The sequence below is a fragment of the Phacochoerus africanus genome, chromosome 1 (genome assembly GCF_016906955.1).
Source record: "Phacochoerus africanus isolate WHEZ1 chromosome 1, ROS_Pafr_v1, whole genome shotgun sequence".
NCBI lineage: Eukaryota > Metazoa > Chordata > Mammalia > Artiodactyla > Suidae > Phacochoerus > Phacochoerus africanus.
The window spans coordinates 113,841,013-113,866,705 of record NC_062544.1 but is presented as its reverse complement, the minus strand read 5'-3'; the positions used below and the strand labels follow the sequence as shown (position 1 = coordinate 113,866,705).

The following is a 25,693-nucleotide window of genomic DNA, read 5'->3' as shown; positions in this document are numbered from 1 at the left end:
AACAACAACGAAAAAAACAACCTGATTGAAAAATGGGCAAAGGACCTGAATAGATTTTTCTCCAAAGAAGATATATAAATGGTCAATAAGCACATGAAGAGGTACTCAACATCACTAATCATTAGGGAAATCCTAATCAAAACCACAAGATACCACTACATGCCCATTAGAAAGGCTAGGATAAAAAAGGTCCCAGGAAGTCTTGTTGTGGCTCAGCAGGTTAAGAACTCGACATAGTGTCTGGAAATATTCAGGTTTGATCTGGTCTCTCTCAGTGGGTTAAGGATCCAGTGTTGCCACAAGCTGTGGTGTATGTTGCAGATGCAGCTCGGATCCCATGTTGCTGTGGCTGTGGCATAGGCCTGCAGCTGCAGCTCTGATTCAACCCCTAGCCTGGGAACTTCCATATGCTGCAGGTGCAGCCATGAAAAGAAAAAATAAAATGAAAAAAATAAATAAAAAGGTCCCAAATACAAAAAAAAACCCCAGAAAGTAACAAGTATTGGTGAGAGTGTAGAGATACTGGAACCCTTGTGCAGTGCTGGCGGGAATGTTAAATGGTGTGGCCACTATGGAAAACAGCATAGTGGTTTCTCAAAAAATTAAAAATAAAATTACCATATACCAAAAATAGAATGATCTGGCCATTTCATTTCTGGGTATATAACCCAAAGAACTGAAAGCAGGATCTTAAAAAGATATTTGTACTCTCATGTTCATAGCAGATTCACAATAGCTAAAAGGTAGATAAATGTAGAAAAGTATTCATTGACAGATGACTAGATAAACAAAATGTGGTACCTATTACTGGTAATATTGGTAAATAATGGAACATTATTAAACCTTTAAAAGGAAGGAAATTCTGACACATGCTATCATATGGCTAAACTCTAAGGACATTGTGGTAAGTGAAATAAACCAGTCACAAAGAGACAAATATTGTATGATTCAATTTACATGAAGTGCCTAGATGAGCAAATTCATACGCAAGAGGTATAACTGTGATTGCACAATGGCTAGGTGTGGGAGTGGAGTGAGAAGTTATTGGTTAATGGGTACAGAGTTTCAGTTTTACAAAACGAAGAGTTCTGGAGATGAATGGTGGTATTATACAAAAATGTGGATATATGTAATGTCACTGCACTGTACACTTAAAAATGGTTAAGATTGGGAGTTTCCATTGTGGATCAGTGGGTTACAAACCCAACTAGTATCCATGAGGATGTGGGTTCGATCCCTGGCCTTGCTTAGTGGGTTAAGGACCCAGCATTGCCGTGAGCTGTAGGTAGGCTGCAGATGCAGCTCAAATCCCATGTTGCTGCAGCTGTGATGTAGGCTGGTGGCTGCAGCTCCAATTGGATCCCTAACCTGGGAACTTCCATATGCTGCAAGTGTGGCCCTAAAAAGCAAAAAAAAAAAAAAAAAAAAAAATTAAGATCATACATTTCATACTGTGTATTTTATGTATTTTACAATGTTTAGTTTTTAAAAAGTTGGCTAAATGAATGGTGGTTGTGGTTGCCACTGAACTTTTAAAAGCCTGTCTTTCTAGTCAAACGCAAGTCCTAATGATGATGCCAAATGCAACTTACTTGTATGCCAGGGCTCCAGCAAAGTGCTTCTGGATGTACGTGTCCATCACAGGCCGGAAGTGGAAATATTTGATGTCTCGGAGCAGGTTGATGATGAATACCTGGGACAGATGGAGGACAGTAGAATTCTTTGGGGTCCTCAAACCTACCCCCAGCAGGAATCAGAATTCTTGATTCTTCAAGGAATGGCAAACCGTCAGTGTTTTCTCTACTGTTCCCACTAAATGAAAGATTTCCATTCTGTATCTGTTTTTTCTGTTATGTTTGTTCTCTTTCTAACATCCCTGGTCTGCCACTGCAAACTTTGGACTGATTTGTCTATACCAGTGTTACTCTGAGCTTCTCTCTTTACGATAACACCAGGTGGTACACTATGGATCAGGGGAAGGCAAAACAACAACAACAAAAAAAACAACTTGTGTAGGTTGCATAAATATGAAAGTGTCTCAAAAACTTGGAAAAGAGAGAGGAAAAAAAGATTATCCTTTGAGCCAAATCAGCCTATGAAAGGCTGTGCCCTTCAGAAATGGGGCTGGCTGGCCAGGGAAACAAGGAAGAGGGAAAGTCAGAGAAACAAACTTTATAAGTGCCATTCTAACTCTTGCCTCTGCTTCTCATCTATCAGGTAGATTTGGAGTATCTGGTTCTCTCTGAATACATAGCCCTCCTCTGGCACTGGCTATATTAAACAAAATGCACTAAACATTCAAATGACAACAAATAACACATGCTGGAGAGGGAGTGGAGAAAAGGGTATCCTCCTACACTGTTGGTGGGAATGTAAATTGATATGACCATTATAGAAAACAGTATGGAGGTACCTAAGAAAACTAAATATAGAACTACCATCCGACCCAGCAATCCCACTCTTAGGCATATATCCAGAAAAAGCTTTCCTTGAAAAAGATACATGAACCCGTATGTTCATTGTAGGACTATTCACAATAGCCAAGAAGATGGAAACAACCTAAATGTCAATTGACAGATGAATGGATTAAGAAGAAGTGGTATATAATCACAATGGAATACTACTGAGCCATGAAAAAGAACAAAACAATGCCTTTTGCAGCAACATGGATGGAACTAGAGACTCTCATACTAAGTGAAATAAGTCAGAAAGAGAAAGACAAAGACCATATGATATCATTTATACCTGGAATCTAATATATGGCACATATGAACCTTCCCACAGAAAAGAAACACATGGACTTGGAGAATAGACTTGTGGTTGCCAAGGGGGAGGGGGAGGGAGTGGGGTGGACTGAGAGTCTGGGGTTAATAGATGCAAACTAATGTATTTGGAGTGGATAAGCAATGAGATCCTGCTGTATATGTATAGCACAGGGAACTATATCTAGTCGCTTATAATGGAGCATGATGGAGGATGACGTGAGAAAAAAGAATTTTTTTCTAAATATTTGGGTCACTTTGCTGTACAGTGGAAACTGACAGAACTGGGTCACTTTGCTGTACAGTAGAAACTGACAGAACACTGTAAACCAAGTATAATGCAAAAAATAAAAATCATTAAAGAAAATATTCAAATCACTGTCCATTCTCATTAAGCAACTGTCTGAGACTCTGATTCTAAGACAACCTCAGAGAGAGCAAAAGTGTGATGCTCAGATAAGCACAAGAAGGTCTCTGCTTTTCATGGTGGTTGAATCCTACTTTGTAAGTGGAAAAATGGGTCATCTTGTTTCCTATATCAGTCTCTGTGCTTTTTGTTGGTGTACGTCCCTATTTCAGGAGCTAGGCTAGGCAACTGTGGTAAGACTGAGTATCAGAACTTCAAAGTTGAGGTCCAGACCTCACCATAATGAATTCTTCAAATATCATCTTATAGGGATCTGCCTCACTCTAATAAGTTGTTTTCCTTAGATTTTAAAAAATGTTATAGGAATAATCAATAATAATTAAATAATAATTAAAATAATCATAATAATAGGAATAATGATAATTAAAATAATTTAAAATCAGGAAGGGTGAGACTTACCAAAGACTGAAAGACCAACAGGCCATATTTCTCTGTATTATCATCCAAAATCACGAAGAGTGTATCTAAGATATCCTGCAGAAACTGCAACAGCAAAAAATCAAACTTAAATACACCAATGAATTTATCTCCTACTAACAAAGTCAAAGATCTCCTAACATTTCAAATTACCACTGAATAGTAGCCTAGTACCTCACCTCCACCTAGCCAAGAGACAACCAGGTGAACTTGGGGAGTCTGCTTATAGCCCAAAGGGTCCTGAAAGAGACCTAGAGAGGCTAAGTGCTAAACTTCTAAGGAAAGATCAATTACCTAAAAAAAGTAGGACATCCATGCAGAACAGTAATCTTGAAATAAAGACAATCTAAGTGATTCTGATGCCAAATCCATTTGGAGAAAAAGAGATTAATTTCCTGGGACTTTGTCCTCCTCCCCGATTCAGCAGTCCTTTATTCTTTACCATGGCCTAACTCTAGAGGACATCTGCCTGAGGGTGTGCAAGCAAGGCCTTACCCACAGAAACTATTTTTTGGTCTAAAAATTATTGTCCCAGGAGAAGGGAGAAATGCAGTTGATAAGGGCTGTCAAAAAGGGTCAAAGATCTACAAGCACCATTTTTTTTTTTTAGCATGTATTTTTTTCTAAGATGTAAAAACCAAGGGAGAGAATAATACTTATGGATGCTCCCAGTCTTTAAAAATCAAACCTAATATTCTGCTGGTCAAAATGCAATTTACTGATACAATGTTTACAACGTATTTCAAAACAATACAAAGTGAGAGGCATGGATGGGGGGTGATGGGCAGGACTGTCCATGGGTTGATGATAATCAGAGATGATTGATAAGTATATGTAAGGTTATTTATACTATTCTGTCTACTTTTTTGGTATGTTTGAAATCTTCCAACAAAAAGTAAAAAAAACCAAACAAACCCCAAAACAAAATGCTACTAGCATTTTCTTTTTACATTCTCTTCTGGCTGGCTTGAGACAAGTATTGCTGCTAAAATGAGAAATGCTGGTAGGATGTTCTCTTGTCAGGAATGCAGCACCTCAGCCTTAAAACAATCAGACCTCCTTTTCTTTTCACTGGGTGGGGGATGGGTTGGGGCCTGCATTCAGATTCAGAACAAGGGCAGGAATTTACGGACGGCCCTTCTGCTGATTTGAATACACACCTTACCAGATAGTAAGGAGGAGCTATTACTCCCAGAAAGGAAGAAGCAGGCTTTTCCAACCCCACCTCCCCTTGGATGATAAAACTGTAGCCCACTGGATCCCTGGAGCCGAGCTTCCTTGCCTGCCTGCTGCATCTCTCACAAGCATCCTATTCTAATAAATCTATTTCTTGCCTATCACTTTGTCTTTTTGCTGAATTCCTCCTGTGCGGAGGCATGAAGAACCTAAACCTCGTTGAGTCCAGACACTGGGTGAGTGATTTTAATTTAAAACCATGGGTTCAAAGTCCCAAACTGGGTTTAGGCTGGGTTCGAGTCCCAGCACATGGGTTCAAGTCCCCACCTATGTTCTGGCTAGGTACAGGCCATTAGTACTGTCGGTTTCAAATGGAGCTGTAGAATGAAAGTTTAGGCAGTGCATCTGTGCTGATAGATTTGATACTCGGAATGACAGAGCTAAGAATGCTCACTGATAGATAGGTTGCCTTCTGGGGATTAGACTGAATCTATTTTACATTCCATTGCTCTTGCTGATCACCAAAAGCACCTCCATTTTCCTCAACTAAGTTCAGTCCATTGGGCTTTCACCACCAGGAAGTGCCTGGGGTTTTTCTCGAGGTAAAGTTAGATGAGCAAACATCTGATTTCTACATAGTGCAGAGAAGCTCTGTGGAAAACAACTGGGGTTGTCTAATGGGTTCCTGCCATTAGACAGGAAATGTCACCAAAAGTACTTATTAAAAACCAACTGAGTAGGGAAGGGTCCCTTAGTATGAGATACTGGGCAAAATCAGCAGTTATAGTTAATGGAGAATACTCAGAGTTCCTCCAGATAGTCAAGAGAGTAGAACCAGAAAGAATCAGGCTGGGTCTGTAGTAAAGGGTTACAAAATAAGGGAAATGAGAAAGAGACCAGAGTAAGGGAGAGGACCTAAAGGCTTGCAGGTGGCACCAAGCACTGAGATTGTTTCTGAGAGGGTGCTTTTGCCATGGTCTTTTAATTACCATTTTGCTTAAATATAGTTAAATTTAAATACAGTTTCTAAAAGGTAATAAACCTACTTTTAAAAAGAAGCTAACTAAAAAAAAGAAAAAAAAAGACCTTTATTTCTACTCACCTAATTACATACTTCGAAAAAATTGTCTTAGAGGCTTATCAAGGCAGAAATCAAGGGGAAGTAAGGCCTTCTGCCCAGATTCTTGCTCAGATAGCATGTGTGAATTACTTGAAGCCATACCTTAACAATTTCCTCCCCGCTGACATGCCGCAACCGCCCTAGGATATCCATGATCCGGTCTGGAAAGGCCTTCCATTTCAGCAGAGCAAGGAGGTCCACTAGAAGGCAAGCCCAGAAGATGGTAAACCCTAGCTATGTCATGGACAAGCCAGACTCTCCCTGCCAAGGACAGATGGCATCTAGAGGGACAGAAATAGTCACGAGCAGTATAACACCCTCTTGAGTGCTGAGATCAAGGCTAACGACACAACTGTAAAATCTGAATGTGTACTTAGGAGCTGCTAAAACCATGGAAAACCTCCAAGGCTGCTACAACCAAGTAATTCCTTCAACTTTGAATGAAAAGAATCCCTTCACTGTGGCATGAAAAAGAAATAGTATCTGTCTCTCCTAACATATATTAGCAACATGAATCAGCAACTGAGGACAAGGGAGGGCAGCACCCTGCAGGCACCATCACCTACCGTTCTGGGTGAGTTTGGTGGAGGAGAGCTGTGTGGAAATGAAGAAAGACTCTTTGGTGCTGCGCTGGAAGATGAGGCTGGAGGGAATGTTAGGGCAACCATTGTAGTCCTCTTTGCAGCAGGGCAGGCCCAGGTACAGAGCATGGTTGTTAAATGTGCTATTCTCATCACACTGTAGGCAAAAGTAGAGAACATAGACTGTTTCTTGAACCATGCCATGTGTAAAAGTCAGGTTCCAGGGGATTCTGAGTTGATGTTGGCTCTCATCTTCCTGAGGCTGGACCTTGGGCTTCAGGTCCTCTTAGAAGAGTGCTTTCTAAGTACTTTAAAAGAACTTTTCATTTCTCTCTCAGAGAGTGGCTCACATCCTTTTAAGGAGAACATGGCAGGGCACATGGCCCCTGGGGTGCAGGCAATCTTGAGTGCCAGCTATGCCATGAGAGCTGACAGAACCACAATCGCAAATAGCAGCTATCCTAATGTACCAGCTAAGGCCACAATGACACAGAGGGTCTGGTAATAGATTTCCATTGCTAGTGGAGTAGGAGATGGGAAACAAAGGCCCTGCAAGCATGACTTGTGCGAAGAAGCCTACCTCATTTGGAAGGCAAAAGCCTGCCCACAGCTGTCCTACGGTTTCTACAAGCACACCACCCTGGATCCTCTAGCTCGCTCAGTGAAAACCACCTAACTGAGAACAATGTGTTGAAGTGGCCTCAGCGGGGTGAGAGACAGGTGGGCTCCCTACCTTGTAGACATAGAGCTCATGGATATCATCTGAGAGGGTGGTACCATCATCCCGCATCAGTGGTGAGAATGCAAAGCCAAAGAGTTTCTTCTCTCCTTTGTCCTTTGCTGCAATAAGAGCCAAGCATTAGTTATTTCGCCCTGCACTTTCCTTTTTAACAAAAATTCCCTTTTTGCTTACCACCTACTACAATCTTTACTTCTTTGTCCCTTACTTTGTTCATTAATTAGGTAGCAACCTGATGGCAAGAATGATGAGAAATGTATTAGACTGGGTTTCCATTTATATCCCAAGGTACTTAGGCTATGACCCAAATAGAAATGAAAATTATTAGTCTTGGCAAACTGGGGCTCTTTAAGAAGCAGTTTAATACACACAAAGGAACACCCTCAAAGAGGAGTGACACTGGCAATTATCCAGTGTCCAGGTCAGACACTAGGAAAGGCTAATACCAGATCCCATGTTTCTGAATCATGAAAACAAAGAACAGCCTTTGATGACATTCCTGCTCTGAGTACACAACTCCTTATTTTCTTGACCCAGTAGTAAGAACCCTCTTAATTCTGTTGCATAGAGGAAAGAGTTATATTCATATCCTCAAAGAAATGTGGAGAAAAATCTCACTCACTGGAACAGTGTCTGAACTCGAAGCGCAGGTGGGAGCCCCGGAACCGGTCAATGGGGATGGGCAATTTGATAATTTCTCCCCAGCGAGGACTATTACTATGGTAGAGGACAAAGGAGTGGTAGGAACTCCTATTAGGCTCTCCTGAGCCCAAGCTGATGCAATCCTGGAAGAGAGAAGCAAAATGAGATGCCATCTTCCTGGAAGGATCCCTTGGATTTCTGTCACTAGGACACTTCATTTTCTCCTTGGTGCAGGTCTCAGTTTCCCACCATGCCAAATCTATAAGATGAGAAAATTCACTTGACTTCAGTTCAATACTTTTGGAAACAACTGTGTAGATGGTATAAGGAATCAGTAATCACAATGCTCCCTGTTTTCCTTGGGGCAGAAGTACCACGTATATTGCTCAATAAACTTGAAGGGAAGCTCAGTGAATCAAGTTGACTCAGGAAGCTACCTGAATCACTAAGGGAGGTTCTGCATCTTCATTGGGAAAGGAAAAAATGAGCTTATAGGAGAAGTCAATCAGACTGGCAATTTCCAGATGAGAAAAACTATTCAATGATAAAGTGGAGTGAGCTTGTTTTCTAATCTTCAGCCCTACGTTGCAATGGCATTTTAAGTTGGCTGACTGTCCTTGGATATAAACAAGGTATACCAAACCTAACTAGATCCTAGTTTGCAAATATTGCTCTGAAGATGTAGTCCCATGCCCCTTTTCTGGAGGACAGGAATCTGTGAGCCATACAATCAGGAGCAGCTCCCTGTCCACCCAGGGTGGTATGAACAGCTGACAGCTCTTCTGACCTCAGCATTATTCATGCAAACAACACACATGCCTTAGTCCTTGAGCTGGATTTGTTTTTCGTTTTTCCTTTGTCTTTTTAGGGCCGCACATGAGACATATGGAAGTTCCCAGGCTAGGAGTCGAAATGGAACTGCAGCTGCCAGCCTACATGCCCAAACGCCAGAACTGAGCCATGTCTGCAACCCACACCACGGCTCATGGCAACACCGGATCCTCAACCCGCTGAATGACGCCAGGGATCAAACTTACATCCTTATGGATACTAGTAGGGAATGTTACTGCTGTGCCACAACAGGAACTCACACAAATCTTTGTTTATACCACCATTTCAACATTACCCTCCATTTATTTCTAGCTTTGGGAGATGGTTTTGACTCATTTTACCTTTTTCCTTCTGCAAAATGTGGATGATCATTCTTGTTCTACCTACCTCAGAAAGCTGTTGACAACACAGAGAAGCAAGGTTTGTAAAAGACTGATTTGCCTTCTACCAACTGACATGCAAATGATGCCGTTTTATGTGCCAAAGACTTTACCATGACATAATTCAGGGAATAACTGACATAATGACATTAGAAAAACAGCACTCTGGGTCTTCTTTTTTCTTTTAGGTCTGCACCCATGGCATATGGAGGTTCCCAGGCTAGAGGTTGAATCGGAGCTACAGCTGCTGGCCTACACTACAGCCACTGGCCTACACTACAGCCACAGCAACGCAAGATCCGAGCTGTGCTTGTGACCTATACCGCAGCTCATAGCAACACCAGGTCCCCGACCCACTGAAAGAGACCAGGGATTGAACCCGCATCCTCATGGATTCTAGTTGGACAATACAAAGGGAACTCTCCTGGGTCTTCTTTTTACTTTTTATTTATGTATTTATTTATTTATTTATTTTAGGGCCACACCTGAGGCATGTGGAAGTTTCCAGGCTAGGAGTCGAACTGAAGCTGCGGCTGGGACCCATGCCACAGCTTGTGGCAACACCAGTTCCTTAACCCACTAAGTGAGGCCAGGGATCAAATCTGCATCCTTGAGACTATGTAAGATTTTAACCTGCTGAGCCACAAAAGGAACTCCCAGGTTTTTTTTTTTTTAATGAAGAGGGACAGAAGATCCTTGTCCTGCATTGGCTGGAAATCATCTTTTAGGACCCCAGTGTGCTGCTCCTTGTCACATAACTTGGTATTAGCAGATGAGTACCTAAGTCCTACCCTTTACTCATGAGCAAATATCATTTTCTGTATTAGCTCAAGGAACAAAAAGAGTGGGATCTAGTAACATTTATCAAAAGTAGGCAGCTTAACAGTAGATAGCTGGCTGAAAAAGTAACATGTAGGACAGAACTAGAGGGAGTATATCTAAATTGGAGCAGGAAGGATTCAGGTCAGACACTAGGAAGAATTTCGAAAAAGGCTACATGAAACTGGAAGTCATTATCAGAGCACACTGTAAGGCTTCCTTGAAGAAAGGCTAAGGCAGAGAAGAATGCATATGGGGTGATTTGAGTTTAGTTCTTCCTGAGAAGAATGGGTCTCTGGACAAAGTCTATGGAAGCGCTAAAATTAGTACAGGATTAGCCTCCATTTCAAATTGACTGGCATGTCTTACCTTTAAGATTTCTCCATCTGCGTAAAGCACATACATGGTCACTTCAATATTCTTCTGTACACTCTTTCCTCCTCTCTCGAAATCCCCCTTCTCCAGGGTTAGGTACAGGTCATTGCGGATATCACCTGTGTGGAAAGAAATGTCACATCCTCATGACTGCAGAGGCCACTCTGCCCCATTTGCATGGAGGACAAGGGTAGCATTTGAATCTTCCAGGGTTCAGCTGGGTGCTCAGGGCATTCCAAGCTTGGTTAATAACAATGGACATTCCACCAGTATAAGTATAAGCACTTAGGTTGGTTAGTCAGGTGCTCTCTAATTCTAAATACTAAAGCTGTTTACCACAGCTTGTCTAGGGTGGGAAAAGGCAGACTCCAGGTGACTGCTCAGTCTCTCTCCCCTCCAGAGGAATAGCTGTAATCTAAGCCTTCCAAAGAGGAAAGATTTTAGAATCAACAGGAATAACAATTACTTCAATCATGTCTACATCTTAAATACTAATCCTTCCTCCTTTCTCTAAAAAAAAAAACCTAGTCATTTTTTTTTCTTTTCTAGATTTTTTTTTCTTTTTTTTTTGTAACCCTCAACCTTCCTGAGTCTGACTAGAGGATATACTACCTCTTCCTTCTGGAGGCTTACCTCCAAATCCCAGTCCCTGCTGGAGAGCCAGGCAGAGGTCACTGGACTGTCAGGTTTTCTTTTTGTTGTAAGTGCTCTGGGAACAGATGATCCTCCAGAAGCACAGGTGCTAAAGCACTGGAGCAACAATCTATTGTGCTCCTGCTGCTTCCCTGGGCTTTGACTCCAGCCCACATAGCCCATATCTGCTGCTTGAGACTAGGCAGGAGTAGCTCAAACTGCAATGACCCAAGTCTTAACTGCCCTTTTTAGGGGGGATGGAATGGTCTATTCAGGTATAAAAAGAGTCTATTTAGGCTGCTCTAAGCTTCTAAATCTATAAAAAGACCAATTTTATTTACACGTTCTAAAGAAGGGCTTTTGAATTTCAAGAAAAAAATAGTGAAGCCTGTGGGAAAGAAAATCTTCAAAGGAAGAAAAGGACAATGAAAACAGGTAAGGCCAAAGTGAAGATGTGTTAGCAGCCTGAAGAAATCAATTGAAAGTTAGTGGAACAATTAAATTGCAAAGCAAGCCAATCCAGAAGCCAGAAATTCTTTCTGCTTCAGTTTTTAGAAAAACTGGTGCATCTAAATCTGTTCATCACTTAGGCTCACAATGACACCAAGAGGTTTTGTTCTTGGTTAGCAAGGCAGCTTTCTGGTTTGGTTAGACACATGATGATGGCCTCTTATCTGCACTGTTTACCTCTCTAATTGTGGAAGTGTCTAAGCGTCTCTTACACATGAAAGAGAGAAAAATCAAGACTGGCTTTTCAGGTCTTCATGACCAGACCTTCCATTTTTCAGGTTGCCTTCCTACCCTAGGAGTGCAATCATGTTTATTTGGTCACATAATAGTCTCAAAATACTTTGGCCCAACTGAGAAAGAGCAGTCCATGAGAAGCAATTAATTATTCTCTGACAGTGCAGAGAACTTTCTCTAAGGTGTGAAAGCAATTTCCCCAAATAGACCTGAGGCTACCATGACGGGAAGAGGAAAATGTGTTCTGAAAATCACACACAAATGCAATTGCAGGGTGGGAGGGACAGACTTCAAGGTATCCATCCTTGCAGTCCACACAGACTTTCCTCCTGGGTTGAGTAGAATCTAGAGTCTCTATTTTGAATTTTGATGAGCTTGGAACTTTAATCTGCCTCTTCCTGACATCCCTGTTTGGGCCCTCCTAACATGTCATTAAAATAGCACTCAGGCATGCAGGTAGGGTGGGGAAGGCTGGCAGAAGGAGAAGGAAAACTCAAATCCATCAGTTTGCTACTGTCAGGACAGAGGCTGAATGAAATCAACCCTGACAATAAAATACAAAAATAACTGGGAACTTTACTGTGGGTCATTTGTCATTATACTGGAATACAGAGTTGGTTATATCTTGAATTTTTAACCACTGAAACAGACATATCAGAGCTTTCTTCTGATAAAAGCCTTTTAGTTACACATTAGTTTTTCTAGGGAATTTATTCAATTTCTAGGATGATTTGGCATAAGATGAATAGTCTAGAGATTCTCTGATTTTACCGTCTAAAGAACTGATGTTTAGTTTAAAATTTCTGTAGTTGAGGGGAGTTCCCGTCGTGGCGCAGTGGTTAACGAACCCGACTAGGAACCATGAGGTTGCGGGTTCGGTCCCTGCCCTTGTTCAGTGGGTTAGCGATCCGGCGTTGCCGTGAGCTGTGGTGTAGGTTGCAGACGTGGCTCGGATCCCGCGATGCTGTGGCTCTGGCGTAGGCCGGTGGCTACAGCTCTGATTCGACCCCTAGCCTGGGAACCTCCATATGCCGCGGGAGCGGCCCAAAGAAATAGCAAAAAGACAAAAAATAAATAAATAAATAAAATTTCTGTAGTTGAAACCAGCTTTTTGGAGTTTCCGTTGTGGCTCAGTGGTTAACGAATCTGATAGGAGCCATGAGGTTGTGGGTTCGATCCCTGGCCTTGCTCAGTGGGTTAAGGATCCAGCGTTGCTGTGAGCTGTGGTGTAGGTCGCAGACGCAGCTTGGATCTGGCATTGCTGTGGCTGTGGTATAGGCCGGCAGCTACAGCTCCAATTGGACCCCTAGTCTGGGAATTTCCATATATCGAGGGTATGGCCCTAGGAAAAAAAAAAGACAAAAGACAACCCCCCCCCCAAAAAAAACCAGCATTCTCTGAAAGTTATTCTCAAGATAACCCACATTACTTTTAAAAGTAGCTATTGGCTACCAGCAATAGTATTCTAGCTTGTACAAACATTTTTGAAGTTTCTGTGACTCTATACAAAAGTTAACCATATTAGGAGTTCCTGCTGTGGCGCAATGGGTTAAGAACCTAGCTGTATGGCTCAGGTCACTGTGGAGGTTTAGGTTTGATCCCTGGCTAGGCGCAGTGGGTTAAAGGATCTTGTGTTGCTGCAGCTGCAGAGTAGGTCACAGTTGTGAGTTAGATTCAGTCCTTGGCCCGGGAACTTCCATATGCTGTAGGTGCAGCCCCCCCACCCCCACCCCCCACACACAGAGTTAACCATATTAAGTATGTCCTTAAACGAAACATTTCAAACTTTTTCTAGCAATATATGATATAAAACACTAACAAGATGGGGCATTGTCTTGGAGATTGATAATGAAAGAATTTGGTCTGTTTTGGTTTTATAGAAAGAAGTCATAGTTTCTGGGCAGCTCCTTCAGGGCATTTTAAACCAAAATGCCAGTTTCAAGCAGAAGGACCGATGTAGATATTCCTACAGCTTTCACTCTTTAAATTTTTTTCTATTTAAACAGAATGCCTTTGGTGATCAACTAGCTGAGAAAATTTATTAATACAAACAATTGTATCCTTTAAGTTAAAGACTGAGCAGCTTCTTTTTCGTTTGTTTGTTTTGGTTTTGTTCATTTTTTTCTTGTTCAGCTGCTCTTTATTTAGAGAAAAGACCTGCCTAGACCAGGGCTGTTCTCAGTCAGAAGCAGTATTAGGCTGCCTTATGGGTTGCAATTTTACAAATTATGTCTTCAATTTTGAGAACAGCACTTTGCAATAGTTAATATTGCTGGGCCTTCTTGTCAGTAATTCTCTGGGGGATCATTTAAACTGAGTCCTCCGCTAATTCTCATGGAACCAGAAGAAAGAAATGTGAAAAGCTCTAGGACCCAGTGATCCAGGCCTGCCTTACAGAGAGCCTGCCGGGGTCCCTGCTCTTTAGCTATCCTTATTTTATGTTACACGTTCACAGAGTCTACAAGTGGAATCATGCCTTTGGGTTAAGGTACTGTCTCCAGGAGACTCATGTAAACTTTAGCACCAACTGCCAGGAAATACTACTAGGACAGGGATGAGCATAGGCACGTTACAGTAGGATAGAAAAGGGAAGGCCTGAACAGTGATTGTTGTGGTTAATTTTTAGACCACTGCCTGGCTGCCTGTATATATATATAATTATATATCTATTATATGTAATAGATAATATGTAATACTGTATATATGTAAATACACACACACACACACACACATATATATAGGCTCTATTTAAATCACATAGGAAGCTTATTAAAACTGGATTTCTAACATTCATCCCTTGAGGTCCCAGTGGGTCTTGGGTGAGGTATGTGTACTTGGTTAAGTATCCTCTGCTTCCTAAGGTTGGTAGAGCCTTACATCTCTGAATGTTTGGTGCTTGGCTGATGTGCAACAGAGGTTCCTGAATGGAAAGATGAATGAATGAGGTTGTTCTTACAAGAGAACTTCAGAGTAAATAATCTTTGTCCTTTTTACAATTTAACACAGCAGCCAGTGATAGCTGTAGGTATGGCTGCATGTCAGAGAACTAGGGACTTAAGAGTAGGCAAAGGTTGGCAAATTTTTTTCTGTAAGAGGCCAGATAGTAAGTATTTTAGGCTCTGTGAGACACATAGGTTTCTGTCACATGTTCTTTGTTTTCACAACTTTTTTTTTTTTTTTTTTTATTTTACAGCCACACCCATGGCATACAAAAATTCCTGGGCCAGAATTGAATTTGAGCCACAGTTGTAACCTCCTTTGCAGTTGTGTCAATGCTGGATCCTTTTAACCCACTGTGCTGGGCTAGGGATCAAACCTGTGCTTCTGCAGCAACCCTGAGCTGTTGCAGTCTGATTCTTCTTTTTTTTTTTTTTCTGTCTTTTTGTCTTTTCTAGGGCTGCACCCACGACACACAGAGGTTCCCAGGCTAGGGGTCTAATCGGAGCTGTAGCCGCTGGCCTACGCCAGAGCCACAGCAATGCCAGATCCAAGCCGCAACTGCAACCTACACCACAGCTCATGGCAACGCCAGATCCTTAACCCACTGAGTGAGGCCAGGTATCAAACTCACAACCTCATGGTTCCTAGTTGGATTTGTTAACCACTGAGCCACAAAGGGAACTCCTGCAGTCAGATTCTTAACCTACTGTGCCATGGTGAGAACTCCTCACAACCCTTTTAAAATGTAAAAACTATTCTTAGCTGGCAGGCAGTAAAAAAAAAAGAAACAGGCTGCTGGTTGGATTTGGTCTGTGGGCTCTAGTTTGCTTATACATGGATTGGAATGTCCAAAGGTCAAGAACGGGATCACTGCAATGCTACTACACATCAAAAATCAAGATTTCTATGTGTCTACAACAAATGGCTACTGGGAAAGAACAAGGCAATGAACCTGAGGCCATCTTATTATATCAGGAATTGGCCTGAAACATTTCAGGGTCCTAAGGGAGTGAAAGGTCTTAGAAGGAAACAGTGCTTTTCAGCTACCAGTCATTTTAGGGGCTGGGGAGCACCATGACATAGCTGCATCCAGTGGTGTGAGATGTGCATGCCTCAGTAGCCAGGTCTGGTCCTTGGAAGACCTGCATTCTAGTATGACTTTGGAGAAACAGCTCACATGTTTGCAGGTCTCTTCTGAGAGCAGTGTCAGAATCTCTTAGGTCCAGCTCAGGCACCTATAAGTAAGAGAATCTCTTACCAGACACTCCATTTTTACCTGGAGTTTTGGGGCCACATAGCTCCAGTCTGTGTGGAATGCTATCCCAGAAGAAATGGACTAGGACAGCCTACATAGATTTGGGCACTAAGTCTTATTTGGATTCTTTATTATATTCATGTTCCTTCTTATAAATTACGCCACATACGAGGAGGTTCTGGGTTCAAGGATAATAGTATTAAATACTATATTATTTAGATCTTTTCTAATTCTAGATAGGATTAGGAAGAGCTTCTGTGGATAGTGCTTTCTTTCCCTTAAGACCACATAAAACTAGACCTAACTTTCTCCCAGCAGACACAGCAGCCTGCTTGGGATGGTGCCAATTCTATCTCTTGGCAGAATGGGAGTCTCCTGACAGCATTCCTGGAGATAAGGAGCTATTAACTGCCACTCAATATAGGCAGTTTCAGACACATGACCAATGTTTTATGTTGTGGTAGTTCTTATTCTGAAGAAGAGACTGAGAAAAGGCTCTTGGGAGGATTTCTTTAGAGTACCCAGGAAAGACAGGTTCTTTATTTTTCTAACCATGTCTTCAGTGTCACACTTCTACTGGTTTCTAGTGCTACAAAGTCAGTGATCTCTGCTCCAACAGGATGACAGGAATGGACATAGTGTGAGATCACTGTATATGGTTATTCCTTTTTTGGATCATGGATGTGATGATCTTCCAACTCACTGTGGGGACTAGATGTGATTATTCCTAGACCATCCTTTAGAGATACCGCCATGGCTTCATCTGACACTCAGATTGACCACACTCCTATGAATTGTGGTAAATACTTTTATCACTCTCTTGAGGAGAGCTCTCTTTTAAAGGTCATATCTCTGTGTTTGCCCTTTGTAGGGCAAAGAGATGTGTCCAGAGAACTGCAAAGAGAAGCTTTCTGCCTTTCTGATTCTTTGTAGCTTGGGATAAACACTACTCATTTTCTTTTTTTTTTTTTTTGGCTTTTTGCTATTTCTTGAGCTGCTCCCGCTGCATATGGAGGTTCCCAGGCTAGGGGTCTAATTGGAGCCGTAGCCACCAGCCTACGCCAGAGCCACAGCAACGCAGGATCTGAGCCACGTCTGCAACCTACACCACAGCTCACGGCAATGCCAGATCGTTAACCCACTGAGCAAGGGCAGGGACCGAACCTGCAACCTCATGGTTCCTAGTCAGATTCGTTAACCACTGCACCACGACGGGAACTCCTCATTTTCTTTTGAATGGGAGTAGCTGATCTGTCTCATAAAAATCCTTTCCTGTATGTATTCACATAGGGCTTTTAAAGGTTTTCTAAACATTCTGACATGTCCTTAGTTTTCTCTGATGTTAATGAATACCCAAAGTAATACACCGTCTCAAGGCTGGGCTGGTAGATTCTCTAATGTCTTGTCAGTTATTCCAAAAGGTGAGGCTGATGAAGGATTAATAATGTACATGACACCCCAACCCAGTATTGCAACATTCCATGAAACAAATGAGGATGGAAATAAAGCAGGCAAAAGCAAACAGGATACACAAAAGCAAGAACTTACACCCAACTATCTTCATCTCTGCACCAGAAAGAAAGGGGCGAGAATGAGGGGACAGCACAGAGAAAAACAAGAACAATTAAGACAAACAGGAAAAGAGAAAAAAACATCACTTGCAGGTCAGTGATGAAGCATGCACTTTTTATCAGGGGTCAAAGCAAAGGACAGAGTGTATTTTTGAGCACAAGGACAAGACTCAGGGGCCCCCTAGAGAAATGCCATGCCTGCATAGCTGCCTTCTAAGGGTCAAGTCAAGGCAACCTAGAGAGGAACCTAAGAGGAGCTTGTGTCAGGTATGACTCAGGGAAGGACAAAGCATCCCTAAAGCAGAGTACTCTCTAGGACTTAGTTCTCAAAGGGGATCCTAAACCAAAAGTATCATCATCACTTAAGAGCCTGTGAGGAATACAAATTCTTGGGTCCTACCCCCAACCTACTGCATCGTCTTGGGGTGGGTTAACAATCTTTTTTTCTAAGCCCTGCAGGTGATTCTGATACATACTAAAGTTAGAGAACTACTGCTTTAGGAAAAACTTAGCCATCATTTAGAAGCTACTAAATCAAAGGGCAGATTTCTTGTAATAGGACAGAAGCTCATTTAACTAATATGAAACTTGGCTCATGTTGCCCACAGTAAATTATAATCTTAAAAATTCAAGTCTTAGAAAACAAGTTAAAATGTTTATTTCTGACAGGGCCATGACAGAGCTCTGTATTTCTACTGACTTCAGGGAACAGACTTTCCAGGAAAGCTAAGAATTAGGTACCTACACAGAAGTGGTAGCATTATCTTTGCTGGCTAAGGTGTGGTCTGGAGAAAAGTACAGCCTGTGCTTGAGCAAGAGGTTTTAGATCATTTCTTTCAGTTTACAGGCTTTTGGCTGAGTTTTCTTTAAATTTTTATTTTGGCTAATGCTGACAAAGTGAGTTACAGAAAATAATGTTAACTTCAACTTGTTCACCTGAAACACCTGTCTTGCTCCAGGCTTTCTGTCCATTTTCTTAAAAAAAAAAAATCTAAGAAATGAGTAAAAGTATGCTAAGGGTTATTAGCTTCTGCACTGAACTAAAATGAGTTTGGAGGGAAGAAGGACGTACCCAGAGAGATATGGTGCTAAAACAATAGAAAGCTTTAAAGTGCTCAGTTTCAAAATTAAGCTTAAATTCCCATATTTGCTTATTCTATAATTTCTGATGGCATTTCCTGGACTGATGTGCCTTCTCTGGGACCTCCCAGAACACCAGCAATGGCAGTCTTGCCTCTTGCTCACTACCACAGGTCATAAGCACAGCTGGATGGTTGTGTAGGTAGGGCCTCAGCTGTGGCAAAGAGTTGGACATCTCCTGTTCCATGGCAGCACATGGTGTATATGTGCACACTCATGGAAAGCAATGACTTTAAAAAAGGCTATGTCAGGTACTGGTGTGGTTAGAACCTGTCTGAACTCTGTAACTCTGAGCTGTATGCTTTTTCAATATGCATTGACAAACACTTTTCTGGGCCATCTGACAAAAAGGACCTCTCCAAATGAATGTCTAGTGGTTACTGCCAAAGAGTGGTAATTTAAAAATAAGAATCACTCTAATTTTTCCATTTACTCTAATTTCTCGGACTTAAAGACTGGAAATGGTCACAGTTACTGACATAATTTATTTCCTTGCTCATTTCCAATATGTTCATGTGTCAAGAAGCTGCAACTTGTTGTAACTTGGTCACACCAGGACCATGTGGCCTGAGGGACTGCTGCAGCCCAGGCACAATATTCCCACAGCTGAAGAGTGGACCAGCTGCAGGTGGAGGGGTGACCTCACTGAAGGACTTCTTTCAACAGACATGGATAAGTTGACCACAATTTAAAACACTGTTGCACACTTTTCCTGATGCTCTAGCAGGAATTGTAGGGCCAGCCCTATCACCTTGCCAAAGGATGACAAACCTACTCTGATAATATCTTGGGGAGGGTTAAGGAGGCTGTCAGTTGTTAGCACATAGTCCTGAGAGTGGCAAAAACCTGTGCTCCCTATTTTTTTCTGTGCCAAGAAATTCTTTCCTCAGCAGGAGGAAGGGTAAACAAGGGGACAGATGCATAAAGGACTGCTTCCTGCCCATGAATCAATCTTTACTTTCAGCTCTAGCACTCAGTACTTCAAGTACTGCAACCCACCGAGCAGCACACTTACAGCACCAGCCTGGACATGCCAGGAGTGTCCATCTTTCTGCCTTGTGGGGCAAATCACATGACAACCCTTACCTGTCTAAGGGAGGGAAACCCTCCTTGACCTCAGCTTGCCTTATCAATGCCTGATACTACTTATTTCCGCAGTCATATCTAACATACCCAGAAAGAAGTCCTTTATAAACCTGTGTGCCAACGATACTAAGAGATGTAGAGTATGCCACAAAAAGATCTCTTTCCATAGATGAAGTCTGGACACTATAACTCTTGAAATTAAAGTTTACTTAAAACTTTTTGGAGTTCCCCTTGTGGCTCAGCGGAAATGAATCCGACTAGTATCCATGAGGATACTGGCCTCACTCAGTGGATTAATGATCCAGCATTGCCATGAACTGTGGTGTAGGTCACAGATGTGGCTTGGATCTGGTGTTGCTATGGCTGTGTTATAGGCTAGCAGCTGTAGCTCCGATTCTACCCCTAGCCCAGGAACTTCCATATGCTGTGGGTGTGGCCCTAAAAAGCAAAACAAACAAACAAACAAATAAAAAGCCAAAAAACCCCCAACAATTCTTTTTGACTTAAGTTTGCTCATTTCTAGTCTCTGCTCACTTTTTTTTTTTTTTTTGATTCTCTGTGTGAAGGCTAATAGGAAGGAAGTGTCCAAATCTTAGACAAAACAAATTCTTAAAAGGAAGGATTTTAAGTACATCTTTTAGAATACATAACTCCACATCATGAGCCTGGATATCTAAATTTTAAAAGATCAACATATCCATTTTAGTAAACACCAATTCTTTCTTCAAAGATATACTGCCAAGAGGTCAGGGACTACGCCTGGGCTCTTCTTTTCATGATTACCAGGGTCACAGAGGGCTGAGGAACATTGTCGGGATGGGATGGGAAAAATCTCCCGTGGAGGACATCACCTTCACAACAGCCAAGGTGGGGACCCTTCATAAGCATGAAGTCTCTGCATTTACAGATAAATATGGAATCGACTGAATTGCCTATGATTCCCATCCAAAAGACCCTCCTGTGCACATGAGCAAGAGACAAAGGCTGTTCATAATGGCTTACTCTGCATTCACAAAGTCTATGGGGAGAGAATGAAGGTGACAGAAAACAAGTCTGGCCATAATGTGGGAAAAGCTGGAAGCCAGCTGGAATCCATCACACGGTCCTTCTCTATGATCAGGCCACACTCTCCACTGGGTATGTGCTGGAAAATAATTCCAACAAGACAATTTTTAGAGTCCCCCCAAAATAGGTGATATTTAGAGTGGTTCAATCTAGCCTATCTTGTCTCTTTTAAACAAAGGTAAACTCACTTCTCCTATAATTCATCCAGACAACCAGCTATTTGCTTGCTTTACTTTCCCTTTTCTTGTTCTCATCTCTTGTTATCAGACCACCTCCATCCATAAGAGCCATGCCTCTACCCTTCCCTCACTTCCTACAGTATCCTTGGCTTTGATGGTCTGCTTCTCCAGCTCTGCCTGTATCCACCTTACTAGGAAGCATGAACTTGAGACTGAGCTGCTGGAACCACACTTGAGGGTCAATGGATTCCCACTTTCTTCCCTGGCTCTTCATCAGGCCAGGGGACATAGATGAAGGGGGTTAGACAATTCCTGAGAAAATGGCCAAGTAGTACCATTCATAGTGCCTAATTTATACCATTTTCCTGACCCATTATGTTATTTACATTATGACTCATTTTTTCTGATACAAATATATCTGCTATTTCTATGTTAATTGGGATTCATTGATACTACTGCCACTATTTTCCTTAAAGAGGACATTCTTATGATGGGATTCTCTTCTAAGAAACATAATGGAAGAGAAGAGCGTAAAAAGGCAACCCTATCATGAGTTCTATGGTGACTCCCGCCCTCCAGTCAGGAATCAGACCACAAAAGCTCATCAGCTAGATTGTTGCACTGCACTGGAGAATGTATGTGGGAGCATCTGGAAAAAAACAAATGCCAGTTAAGAACCAAAGGAGCCACTGGCTGCAGACTGAAGTCAGCAACGTGACTTTGGCTGCAGAGTCTTTTAAGGGCTTCAGGGCTCCTCCACAGCATAGTCCACCAACTGCTCACAAGAACACAGGACTCCATTCTCCTAATCCTTCTCTCACCCCAGCCCCTGAAATTTTGCCTACCTGGCATGATGACATCAGGAAATCCCAATTTTCTTGTAATTGCCAATCCCCTACTAAATATCATGGGATTTTCTCTCCTAATATGTTCCATGTCTCCACGAAGAAGCTGCAGAGAAATGATAAGACCTGCAAACACAAAAGCATTTATTTAGAAAGGCTAAAAAGATTATACGCTAATTTGAATAGTTAGGTTGTATAAGAAAATTCCATTTTTGATGTCCTCCAAGAGTTGGATGCCTACTATTATGTTAAGTATATGTTCTTTCTTCAGAACTGGGGAAAAAAAAACACACACGAATTTTTCAACAAGTAATTTATTTCTCCTTTTTCCAAGTTTAGAAATTCTTATGATTCCCTCAGACAGTTCCTTCTTGAACAAGCCTTTCTCTTCTCCCCCAGCCAGCTCCAGTGGGTTCACCTTTACAGGCTCTGGGACTAGGACACAAAAGCAAGTGTCAGCAAGATGCACTCTCGTCAACCTGGAAACATGGGAGCTGAGCAGAAGACGAATATCTAGAAATGAGGAAAGGTGTTTTGATAATTATGGTGATTAAAGAGTGGAGGCAAGAATGGAGACAGTAACAAGTAGAGGTGTAGAATAAGAATGGTCTGGGAGGACTTCCTTTGTGGTTCAGTGGGTTAAGGATTCAGTGTTGTCACTGCTGTGGCTTGGGTGCAATCCCTGGGCCTGGAAACTTCTCCATGCCATGAGTGTGGCAAAAAAAAAAAAAAAAAAAAAAAAAGGTCTGGGAATGGAGAAGGGAGAGGGGAAGGAGAAGTAACAGAGAACTCAGAAGAGTCACACATACTGTATCTAGCAAAGTATTCTTGTAACTAGGAATATGTACCCTCACTGCTGGGTCAGGGGAGGAAATAGAGTTCTACTGCAGCCTAGGCAGAACATCAAGATGATCTCATTGCTTCAGATAAGCTCATCCCCCCAAGAAACTCTGGGATTATGCATATGAAGTCCCAGGTGTCATTAATACCAGGATCAAGGGGCCCTGACACACAGACATACGGTATTTCAGTTGATGTTCTGGTTAGATAATCAGTGTTTGGGATTTGGCCACCCTAAGGTAATTTTTTATAGCCTATTTACTTGATGGACTCAATTACTAGTTTATGACACTGAAAAGCTGGGACCCAGAACCCAGACCACAATGATTTCTGCAGAAGAAAGCAGTTTGGGAGGTACTCACCCCTCTCCTACAACCTCAGCTCATTTATCCACAGTATCTTTACACAGCTATCATTAAAACTCATCCTCTGGATAAGTAGAAATTCACTGAATTAGGAGGTGGTTTAGCTTGGAGCAGATAGCTAAGGATGAGACAGTTTCCAGAATTTGAGATGATGGTGGAGGGCAAAGGAAACAAACAAACAAACAAACAAACAAAAAAAAACAAAAAAAACCCCAGTGGGTATACTCTTATCATTCTGCATTGGCAAGGATTTATTCAAATACCCAGTGATTGCATTTCATCTTATTTTCTGAGTAACCAAATTAGCTTAGATATGCAGAGGACAACCTGTGAGGATGTAGACCCAAGGTACTGGGAGAGTCACATCTAGCTTTTGAGCCACTCAAGCAGATTCTGAGTAGCTGCTCTCCACCTCTAAACATGACAAATAAGATGGCTTTGGTTTATGCAAGAGAGCAAATGAAAAGGCACATGAAGAATCTAATATACGGCACAAATGAACCTTTCCACAAAAAGAAACTCATGGACATGGAGAACAGACTTGTGGTTGCCAAGGTGGAAGGGGAGGGAGTGGGATGGACTGGGAATTTGGGGTTAATTAATGCAAACAAATGCATTTGGAGTAGATTAGCAATGAGATCCTGCTGTATAGCACAGGGAATTCTATCTATCTAGTCACTTGTGATGGAACATGATGGAGAATAATGTCAGAAAAAATATATATAGATATACATATGAATGACTGGGTCACTTTGCCGTACAGTAGAAATTAACAGAACACTGTAAATCAACTAAATGAAATAAAAATCATAAAATAAAAAAGAAATCAAAGAAAAAAAAAAGAATGAAAGAAAACTACCAATGGCATTATTTCACTCTTTCTATGGCTTAGTAGTATTCCATTGCATATATGTACCACATCTTAATCCATTCATCTGTCAGTGGACATTTAGGGTGTTTCCATGTCTTGGATATTGTGAATAGTGCTGCAATGAACATGGGGTGCATCTTTTTCAGTGAAAGCTTTGTCCAGATATATGCCTAGGAGGGGGATTGCTGGATCATATAGTAGTTCTATATTTAGTTTCCTGAGGAATCTCCATACTGTTTTCCACAGTGGTTGTACCAATTTACATTCCCACCAATGGTGCCGGAGGGTTCCCTTTTCTCCAAGCCCTCTCCAGCATTTGTTATTTGTTGACTTGTTAATGATGGCCATTTTGCCCAGTGTGAAGTGACACCTCACTGCAGTTTTGATTTGCATTTCTCTAGTAATTAGTAATGTTGAGCATTTTTTCACATGTCTACTGGCTACCTGTATGTCTTCTTTGGAGAAATTTCTATTTAGGTCTTGTGCCCATTTTTTAATTGAGTTGTTTTTTTTATTGTTGAGTTGTATGAGTTGTTTATATATTTTGGAGATGACACCTTGTTGGTTGCATAATTTGCAACTACTTTTTCCTATTCCATAGGTTGTCTTTCATTATTTTTAATGGATTCTTTGCTCAGTAAAAGCTTGTGAGTTTAAGTCCCACTTGTTTGTTTTCGTTTTTATTTCTACTGCCTCGGGAGGCTGAACTAAGAAAATATTTGTAAGGTTTATGTCAGAGAATGTTTTGCCTATGTTCTCTTCTAGAAGTTTTATGGTGTCATGTCTTATGTTTAAGTCTTTAAGCCTTTTTTTAAAATTATTGATTTTATTATATTTTTTGTCTTTTCTAGGGCTGCACCCGCGGCATATGGAGGTTCCCAGACTAGGGGTCGAATCGGAGCTGTAGCTGCCAGCCTAACACCACAGCCACAGCAACGAGGGATCCGAGCTGTGTCTGCGACCTACACCACAGCTCACTGCAACACTGGATCCTTAACCCACTAAGCAAGGCCAGGGATTGAACCCACAACCTCATGGTTCCCAGTCAGATTTGTTAACCACTGCACCACGACGGGAACTCTGTCTTTAAGCCTTTTTGAGTTTATTTTTGTGCATGGTGTAAGATGTCTTCTTGTTTCATTGATAGTAAATTAATTTTTAAAATAAAGATCTATCTTTGTTTTTGTTTTTTGTTTTTTGTTTGGCTGTGTCCACTGCATGTGGAAGTTTCCAGGAATGAACCTGTGCCACAGCAGTAGTGCTGCAGTGACAATGCCAGATCTTTAATCTGCTGCACCACAAGGGAACAATATACTTTTAATTAAGGAGACTAATAAAGACTTGAACTACTCCTTGAGCAATCTATGAAATTCTCTGATGCGAAGACCCTGGAGTCCAGCAGTGAAAAACCCATGCTCAGAAGCTTGATAACAGAGTGGAAAGGCCAGTGGCCTGGAGTATGGAAACCTGGGCTCCCTTGTTCAGCCACTAAATCATTTCATTGAGTTTCAGTTTCTTCTTTTATTTAATGAGGGAGCTGAAAGACACAATTTCCGAGATCCCAACCAGCTTCCAAGTTAAGCCTTGCCAAGAAGCAGTCAGACACACACTTCAAAGAAAAGCAGTCTATTTCTCCTCCTGGCTTTCCCAAAAGTGCATGAAGACTTCCTCTCACTAGGGCCATCCTAACTGAGGCTCTGTGAAGTCTATGGTGCCCCTCGCACAGAGGGAGAGTTGCTTTTATAACACTGTTTAAATGGCTAGTGTCTGTGAGTTCTCAACAAAAATCACAGACACTGAAGACAGCATGGTCCCTTGCTCACTCTGTGAAGTGAAACAAAATTCAGCATTTTAACCTGGTGAGGTGATGCTAGAAACTGCTCTTCAGTT

General features: G+C 41.7%; 1 protein-coding gene and 1 non-coding gene across 6 annotated transcripts in view; both read right to left on the bottom strand.

Moving 5' to 3' along the window:
• The window catches only part of DOCK3 (dedicator of cytokinesis 3), a 489,707-nt gene that overhangs the window by 86,081 nt on the left and 377,933 nt on the right, over positions 1 to 25,693 (bottom strand). For all 5 annotated transcript variants that reach the window (XM_047775399.1, XM_047775426.1, XM_047775408.1 and 2 more), the window contains exons 14-21: positions 21,728 to 21,853; positions 10,264 to 10,388; positions 7,845 to 8,007; positions 7,217 to 7,323; positions 6,469 to 6,640; positions 6,005 to 6,102; positions 3,589 to 3,672; positions 1,593 to 1,693 (exon numbers count right to left, since the gene is read on the bottom strand). In XM_047775399.1, the coding sequence (XP_047631355.1) occupies positions 1,593 to 1,693; positions 3,589 to 3,672; positions 6,005 to 6,102; positions 6,469 to 6,640; positions 7,217 to 7,323; positions 7,845 to 8,007; positions 10,264 to 10,388; positions 21,728 to 21,853 (976 nt within the window). The remainder of the gene's footprint in view (positions 1 to 1,592; positions 1,694 to 3,588; positions 3,673 to 6,004; positions 6,103 to 6,468; positions 6,641 to 7,216; positions 7,324 to 7,844; positions 8,008 to 10,263; positions 10,389 to 21,727; positions 21,854 to 25,693) is intronic.
• LOC125114343 (small nucleolar RNA SNORD22) lies at positions 22,079 to 22,191 on the bottom strand. Its single transcript, XR_007131766.1, has one exon. It is a non-coding gene; the product is annotated as a small nucleolar RNA SNORD22 (small nucleolar RNA).